Source organism: Rhinopithecus roxellana, chromosome 5, assembly GCF_007565055.1.
Source record: "Rhinopithecus roxellana isolate Shanxi Qingling chromosome 5, ASM756505v1, whole genome shotgun sequence".
Classification (NCBI taxonomy): Eukaryota; Metazoa; Chordata; class Mammalia; order Primates; family Cercopithecidae; genus Rhinopithecus; species Rhinopithecus roxellana.
Genome location: NC_044553.1, coordinates 80,077,537 through 80,086,177, shown reverse-complemented (window position 1 = coordinate 80,086,177; position 8,641 = coordinate 80,077,537). Strand labels below are relative to the sequence as shown.

Genomic DNA, 8,641 nt, shown 5'->3' with positions numbered 1-8,641 from the left:
CCAGCGGGAGACCCCCGCCAGGCGGGCTTCCTCAGGCGCGGCAGCTTCGCGCGTGGAGGGTGTGAGCCCAACCTTTGTCCCTCGAGCAAGCGCTGCCGCGCGGTGCCCGCTCCTTCTCCTTGGCTGGGCATGCACCTTGGCGCGGGCCACAGCCAGCCGGGCCCGAGGTGCAGGGGGCCGGCGGGGAGTCGTCTGCCCCCTGCGCTCCCGCCCCGAGGTCGCGGACGCGCGGGACTCCCCCCCGCCGGGTCTGGGAATCCGGCGAGGAACGCTTTCCTTTAGAAGTCAGAATGTAGTCAGCGTTCCTCTGCCTGACTCAGCTGCTGGTATTCTGCTGCCCATTCGCGTTCTTAAACAGGCAAACAGTTCCTGCTTCCTTGTGACCAGTTTTAAAAGAAAAGGCCTAATTTTGTTGATGGTTTCTGATAATTTAAGGTTGCACGTTGAACTTGAAGCCTGTACATTGTTGTGTTCTACGTTAATGAAGGTTGCTTTAAACGATCTTTGTAGTAAATTATGTAACTTTCCAATGATCATAACTCACCTTCTGTTGATTGACGTTCAGTATGTGTACGGAATGTAGGTTTCGGTCGAAAGGTTTTTCTTGGCAGTTTATGCTAAAATTAAAATCTGAGTGGGAAGTTTTTAGATGTAGTATGGAGTGTTTGTTTTGTCTCCAAACTTGCTTAGAATAGTAAAAATTTAGATTCGGAAAGTCAGTGGAACAAAAATTTTGAAATGTTGATTTGACTGACAGTGAAAGGTGTTAATATTTCCGATTTTTTAAAAAAGCAATATCATGTTTTAATGATAGTTTACTAATTATGCTTTTGGATTTTACCAGAAGTTAATAACCTGTTAAATTCTGCAGTAGGAACAAATGACGTGTTGGTTATTGGTGTCTTTAAAGTATTGGTGGTATGAAACTTATTAAATAAGCTTCCTTGAATTAAGAACTACCGATTTTTTTTTACTAGATCCCTGTGGACAATAGCGTATTGTGGATAGGTTTTATAGGCTTTCTATTTGTAGTAGGATGAGCTATTAAATTATAATGTAAGAGATTTATAGATAAAACAGGCAAAAGTAGGAAAAGCAATTCATTATTTAATCTTTAAAAATCGAGTAAATTTTACCATGTACCTGAATTACTTTTGGCTAGACGGACTTGAACGTGACAAGTTAAGGTGGACTGATTAACATTAACTTGTTTTAGAATGTTAAAATGGGAGAAAATATGTAAGTTCTTCCTGAGGGTGACCCAAGTCAGTGCAGTGGATTTAGCTTTTACATGATCTTGAATTATGATTTCGATTAAAAATCTCATCACAGGGGTACATGGTTTCAGGATCTCCTGAGGGCTGTCATGGAAAAAATTTAAAAAATAAAATTTTATCACACATTCCAAGAAACTTGATCAATTTAATAGGTTATACTGAGATGCCCTGTTTCTCTGATATTTTCTGATTTCAGAGTGTCTAGAAAAAATAGTATCTTGACATGTGTGCTTTACAATATAATTTTCTTTTCTTTTCTTTCTTTTTTTTTTTTTTTTTGTGAGACAGAGTCTCGGTGTTGCCCAGGCTGGAGTGCAGTGGTGCGATCTTGGTTCACTGCAGTCTCCACCTCCCGGGTTCAAGTGATTCTCCTGCCTCAGCCTTCCAACTAGCTGGGACTACAGGCGCCTGCCACCACACCCGGCTAATTTTTGTATTTTAGTAGCGACGGGGTTTCACCTGTTGGCCAGGCTGGCCTCGAACTTCTGACCTCAGGTGATCCACCCGCCTCGGCCTCCCGAAGTGCTGGTATTACAGGTGTGGGCCACACCAGAATATATATATACACACACACACACATATACACACACACACACACACACACATATATATATATCTCACTCTGCCACCCAGGCTATAGTGCAGTGGCGCGATCCCGACTCACTGGAAGCTCCGCCTCCGGGGTTCAGGCCTTTCTCCTACCTCAGCTTCCCGAGTAGCTGGGACTACAGGCCAACGCCATTACGCCCGCCCTAATTTTTTGGTTTTTGTTTTGTTTTGTTTTGTTTTAAGTAGAGACGGGGTTTCACCGTGTTAGCCAGGATGATCTCGATTTCCTGACCTCATGATCCGCCCGCCTCTGCCTCCCAAAGTGCTGGGATTACAGGCGTGAACCTCCACGCCCGGCCTTTATAATTTTTGGTCATATACTTACTGAATCATAGAATCGTTGAGTTGGAAGTAATCTTAACCTCTTCATTTTCCACGAAAAAGACAGTGAGGCTTGAAGGAGTTAAGTAATCCGTAGTCTGACTGCTAGTTAGTGGCAGACTTGGAACTACATGAATGCTAAAATGCTTGTCCCCATATTCTAAGTTCAGTGCTCTTCTCAGGATGTCTTATTGTTAAACCAGTAAGTTGCCTTCTCCAAATCACTTAACAGGCAGGGTTGATTCTTTCCGTCATGCGTTTTTTCCCTTTTCTTTTTTAGTAACCACTAACTGCAATTCATTTCCTTACTGAAGAGTTTTCAGTTTTCTAATATTTAAAACAATGTTTAATGAATATCTTTGTGCATGTCTCCTTGAGCGCATGTATGGAGGCTTTCCTAGAATGTATGTATACCTACCTATAAGTGGAATTGCTGATAATAGATTGATATGTGTTTTCAACATTACTAGCTACAGCCAAATTATCCTTTTTAATGCTGTAGCCATTTACATTCCTGCAAACAGTATGAGTGACAGTGGCTTCATGTCCTTGCCCACAATTGGCATTGTAAGATTTAAAAATTTTTGCTAATCTGATGGATGAGAAATGATATAATTGCTTCCTTTCTTTAAAAAATATTTAATTTACATGAAATGAAATTAACTCTTTTCATTGTGCAATTCCAACTAAGAGAGCTGTGCAACTAGCACAATCAAGGTAAAGAACAGTTCCATCACCTATCCATTCACCAGTTGAAGGACATTTGAGTTGTTTTCAGGTTTTTGTGACTGAGTGAGGTTGCTGTAAATCTTTGCAAATAGGTTTTTGTGTAAACCTAAGTTTTTGTTTCTCTTAAGTAAATGGAATGTGGTAGGTATAGCCTACTTTTATCTTAAAATGAAAAAAAAAAGACCTATCTGTGGTAGACAGAATAAAGGTTTTCAAAGATATTCTAGTCCCTGGAACCTGTGAATGTGTTTGCTTACGTGGCAAAGGCAAATTAAGGTTGCTAATTAGATGACTTTAGGGAGATTATTGTGGATTATTCAGGTGGTCCCAATGTATCACAGAATCTTTAAAAAAAGGAAAGAGAGAGGCAGAAGAGTAGAGTCAGAAAAAAAGATGTAACAATGGTCAGAGAAGTGCAAAGTTGCTGGCTTTGAAGATGGAGGAGAGCAGGCCACAAATAAGGAATATGAGTGGTCTCTAGAATCTTGAAGAGGCTAGGAAATGGATTACTCTTTAGAGCCTCCAGAAAAGAAAGCAGCCCTGCCAGTAATTTTAGCCAAGGGAGACATATGTCAGACTTCTAACGTGTAGGACTGTAAAATAATTTCTGTTGTTTTAAGCCACTAAATTTGTGGCAATTTGTTACATTGGCATAGGAAACTAATACACTGTCAAGCTGTGCTTGAAGTGGCTGAACCACTTTGCATTTCCACCAGCAATATATGAGAGGTCCAGTTGCTTTACATTCCTGTCAGCTCTTGGTATGGTCAGTCTTTAGGTTTAGCCATTTTAATAGTATCTCGTTAGGATTTTTCTTTGCATTTCCCCCATGACTGAGGATGTTGAGCATCTTTTCATGTACTTACTTGCCATCTGTTTATCTTTGATAAAGTGTCTGAAGCTTTTGCCCATTTTTAAATTGGATTGTTATAGCTGAATTTATTATTATCTTATTCTTTTTTCCTTTTGTTTTTTTTTTTTTTTAGGGATGGAGTCTCACTGTGTTTCCCAGGCTGGTCTCAGGACTCCTGGGCTCAAGTGATTCTCCTGCCTCAGCCTCCCAAAGTGTTGGGATTACAGGCATGAACCACTGCCCCCAAAGTTCTTTATAGTCCCTTATCTTTTGTCAGATAGGTGATTTACGAAGGTTTTCTTCCACTCTGGCTTGCCTTTTCATCCTCATAACTTTTATACTTCATTACTTTTGAAGTACAGAAGTTTTCAATTTTGAGAAAGTCCAAATTACTAATTTTTAAAATTTGAATATTGTATCTAAGAACTCTTTGCTCAGTCTAAGGTCAGAGAGGTCTTTCTCCTATTTTTTTCCCCAAGTTTTATATTGTAATTTTATTTTTAGATCTATGTTCCATTTTGAGTTTATTTTCATATAAAATGAGAGAAGTACAGGTTGAGTTTCATTTATTTGTCCAGTTGTTCCATGACCATTTGTTGAAAACATGATCTTTTTCCCATTGAATTCCCCTTGTCTCTTTGTCAAAAACTATTTGACTACATTTGTTGGGATTTGTTTATGGACTGTTCAGTTGATCTATTTTGTCTATCCTTTTTATTTTTTATTTAGAGACAGGGTCTCTCTCTGTTGCTCAGGCTGGAGTGCAGTGATATCTGCTCACTGCAGCATTGGCCTCCCAGGTTCAAGCAATCCTCCCAATTAGCTGGGACCACAGGCATGCTACCACACTTGGCTAAGTTTTAAAATTATTTGTAGAGATGAGGTCTTGGCTATGTTGCCCAGGCTGTATTATTTTAAAAATTTTTGAGACAGGGTCTCACTCTGTCGTCCAGGCTGGAATACAGTGGTGTGAATATGGCTCACTGCAGCCTCAACCCCCTGGACTCAAGCCATCCTCCCCTTTCCCCAGTGACTGGTACTATAGGTGTATGCCACCATGCCAGGCCAATTTTTAAAAATTTTTTGTAGAGACAAGATCTCCCTATGTTGCCCAAGCTGGTCTTGAGCATCTGAGCACAAGGGATCCTCCCACCTCAACCTCCAAAAGTGCTAGGATTACAGGGGTTAGCCACCGCGCCTGGCCTACTATAGCCTTTTTTTTTTTTTTTTTTGAGATGGAGTCTCGCTCTATCACCAGGCTGGAGTCCAGTGGCACGATCTCGGCTCACTGCAACGTCCGCCTCCTGGGTTCAAGCAATTCTCCTACTGCCCACCTCAGCCTCCCAAGTAGCTGGGATTACAAGCACGCACTACCACGCCCAGCTAATTTTTGTATTTTTAGTAGAGGCGGGGTTTCACCATGTTGGCCAGGATGGTCTTGATCTCCTAACCTTGTGATCCACCTGCCCCGGCTTCCCAAAGTGCTGGGATTACAGGCATGAGCCACTGCCCCTGTCCTACTATAGCTTTAAAATAAGTCTTCACATTAGGTAATGTGACTCTTCCAACTGTATTTTTCAAAATTGTTATGGCTATTTTTAGTTCCTTTGCCTTTCTGTATAATATTTAGAATCATCTTCTTGCTAATGTATTTGTTCTGTTGGGATTTTGATGGAGATTGTGTTTAATTTAGAGATCAACCTGAATATAATTGACATCTTAATAATTTGAGTCTTCTAATCTATGAACATGCTGTTTCTCTCCATTTATGTGAGTATTGTAGTTTTCAATGTGCAGATCTTTCAAATACTTTATTAAGTCTATACCTAATTATTTTAATTTTTTGGTCCTGTTGTAAATGGTAATTTAAAAAAATCAGATTCCAATTGATCACTGATAGTATATAGAAATTAATTTTTGTATATTGACTTTGTATCCTGACTTTTTGCTAAACTCCCTTGTTAGTTCTAGAAGCTTTTTTATTTTAATAATTTTTTTTAGAATTTTCTAAGTAGACAGTCGTGTTCAAAACTTTTCTTTTCTTCTAGTCTGTATGCCTTTTATTTCTTTTCCTTAACTTACTGTATTGGCTTGGCTAGGACTTCCACTGAGATGTCGAGTAGGAGAGGTGAGAAGTAGCATCTTTATCTTGTTCACTTTTTTTTTTTTTTTTTTAAATAGGGTCTCACTCTATCCCCAGGCTAAAGTGTAGTGGCGCAACACGGCTCACGGCAGCCTCAACTTTCTGGGCTCAGTTGATTCTCCCATCCCAGCCTCTTGAGTAGCTGGGACCCCCAGCAAGTGCCACCATGTCCAGCTAATTTTTTGTGTATTTAGTAGAGACAGGGCTTCGCCATGTTGCCCAGGCTGGTCTGGAACTCCTGGGTGGAAGCAATCCGCCCACCTCAGCCTCCCAAAGTGCTGGGATTACAGGCGTGAGTCACAGTGCCTGGCCTCTCACTCACTTGGCCGAGGCGGGCGGATCAGGAGGTCAGGAGATCGAGACCATCCTGGCTAACACAGTGAAACCCCATCTCTACTGAAAAAAAAAAAAAAAAAATACAAAAAATTAGCCGGGCGTGGTGGCGGGCGCCTGTAGTCCCAGCTACTGGGGAGGCTGAGGCAGGAGAATGGCGTGAACCCGGGAGGCGGAGCTTGTAGTGAGCCGAGATGGCGCCACTGCACTTCAGCCTGGGTGACATAGCGAGACTCCATCTCAAAAAAAAAAGAAAAGAAAAGTATTCAGTCTTTCACCTTTAAAACACGATATTAGCTGTAGGTCATTTTGTGCATTGTCTTAAGGAGATTAAGGAAGTTTTCTTCTGTTCCTAGGTTACTGAGGGTTTGTTTTTTAAATCATGAATGGATGTTGAATTTTATCATCTGCCTTTTCTGCATATATCGAGATGATTGTGTGAACTTTTTTTCTTTAATCTGTTAATATGGTGAGTTACGCTGATTTTTCAAATGTTGAACCATGTTTGCATATTTATGGGACTAATTCGGGTTATTTTAAAGAAAAATAATTTTGGACTTTTTAAAACTAATATACATTAACATTTATTCTTAAAAATGAAGAAGGAACAATGTCACGTGCCTATAGCCCCATCCAATTGGGAGGCTGAGGTGGGAGGACAGTTTGAGTCCAGCCTGAGCAACATAACAAGATCTCTTTTTTAAAAAAAAAAAAAAAAAAAAAAGAAACCAAATATAAGATTTTGTGAACTAAAATAATGAAGTCGGTAGAGTCAAGGTATTCATTAACAGTTACCTACATTTTACATTTTAGTAGGTCTTAAATTTTCTTGATTTATTCTAGAGTTTGTATATTGGAGGACTCTTATTTAAAATTACTAAATGAGAGCTGGGTGTGGTGGTTCATACTGTAGTCCCAGCTACTCAGGAGGCTGAAATGAGAGAATTACTTGAGCCCAGGTGGCTGCAGTGCTCTCTGATCACACCTTTGAACAGCCCAGGCAACACAGTGAGACCTGGTCTCTAAAAAAAGTTTTTTGAAAATTACTAATAAAGAAAATGTTATTTGTGTCACTGTAACCAAACATTCCTCTTCTGGGTAGTTTAGATAAGTTGTTTAAATGGACTTGGAGAAGCTAGGCATGGTGGTTTGCGCCTCTCATCTCAGCTACTCAGGAGGCTGAGGGGAGGATTGCATGAGCTCAGTTCAAGACCAGCCTGGGTGACAGAGCTAGACGAGTGAATGAATGAATGAATGAATAAATGGATTTGGATAGTGAATTGTATTTTGAATGAAGATAAAATGATATGATATGGAGGTTTTTGCTTAAAATGAAAACCATGAAGTTAAAAAAAAAAAAAAGAGTCGGCCGGGCACAGTGGCTCACGCCTGTAATCCCAGCACTTTGGGAGGCCGAGGCAGGCGGATCACGAAATCAGGAGATCGAGATCATCCTGGCTAACATGGTGAAACCCCGTCTCTACTAAAAATACAAAAAACTAGCCGGGCGTGGTGCCGGGCGCCTGTAGTCCCAGCTACTCAGGAGGCTGAATGGCGTAAACCCGGGAGGCGGAGCTTGCAGTGAGCTGAGATCGCGCCCCTGCACTCCAGCCTGGGCGACAGAGCGAGACTCTGTCTCAGAAAAAAAAAAAAACCAACAAAAAACAAAAAACAAAAAACAGGCTGGGCGCTGTGGCTCACGCCTGTAATCCCAGCACTTTGGGAATCCGAGGTGGGCGGATCACGAGGTCAGGAGATCGAGACCATCCTGGCTAACACGGTGAAACCCCGTCTCTACTGAAAATACAAAAAAATTGGGCCGGGCGCGGTGGCTCAAGCCTGTAATCCCAGCACTTTGGGAGGCCGAGACGGGTGGATCACGAGGTCAGGAGATCGAGACCATCCTGGCTAACATGGTGAAACCCCGTCTCTACTAAAAATACAAAAAACTAGCCGGTCGAGGTGGTGGGCGCCTGTAGTCCCAGCTACTGGGGAGGCTGAGGCAGGAGAATGGCGTGAACCCGGGAGGCGGAGCTTGTAGTGAGCCGAGATGGCGCCACTGCACTTCAGCCTGGGTGACATAGCGAGACTCCATCTCAAAAAAAAAAGAAAAGAAAAGTATTCAGTCTTTCACCTTTAAAACACGATATTAGCTGTAGGTCATTTTGTGCATTGTCTTAAGGAGATTAAGGAAGTTTTCTTCTGTTCCTAGGTTACTGAGGGTTTGTTTTTTAAATCATGAATGGATGTTGAATTTTATCATCTGCCTTTTCTGCATATATCGAGATGATTGTGTGAACTTTTTTTCTTTAATCTGTTAATATGGTGAGTTACGCTGATTTTTCAAATGTTGAACCATGTTTGCATATTTATGGG

General features: G+C 41.2%; 1 protein-coding gene across 1 annotated transcript in view; it reads right to left on the bottom strand.

Moving 5' to 3' along the window:
- DPF3 (double PHD fingers 3) overlaps positions 1–1,340 on the bottom strand; it is a 165,977-nt gene extending 164,637 nt beyond the window's left edge. The window contains exons 1-3 of the mRNA XM_030930823.1: positions 1,292–1,340; positions 545–630; positions 73–250 (exon numbers count right to left, since the gene is read on the bottom strand). Coding sequence (XP_030786683.1) covers positions 73–250; positions 545–630; positions 1,292–1,340 — 313 coding nt within the window. The remainder of the gene's footprint in view (positions 1–72; positions 251–544; positions 631–1,291) is intronic.
- Between the last annotated feature and the right edge of the window lie 7,301 nt (positions 1,341–8,641).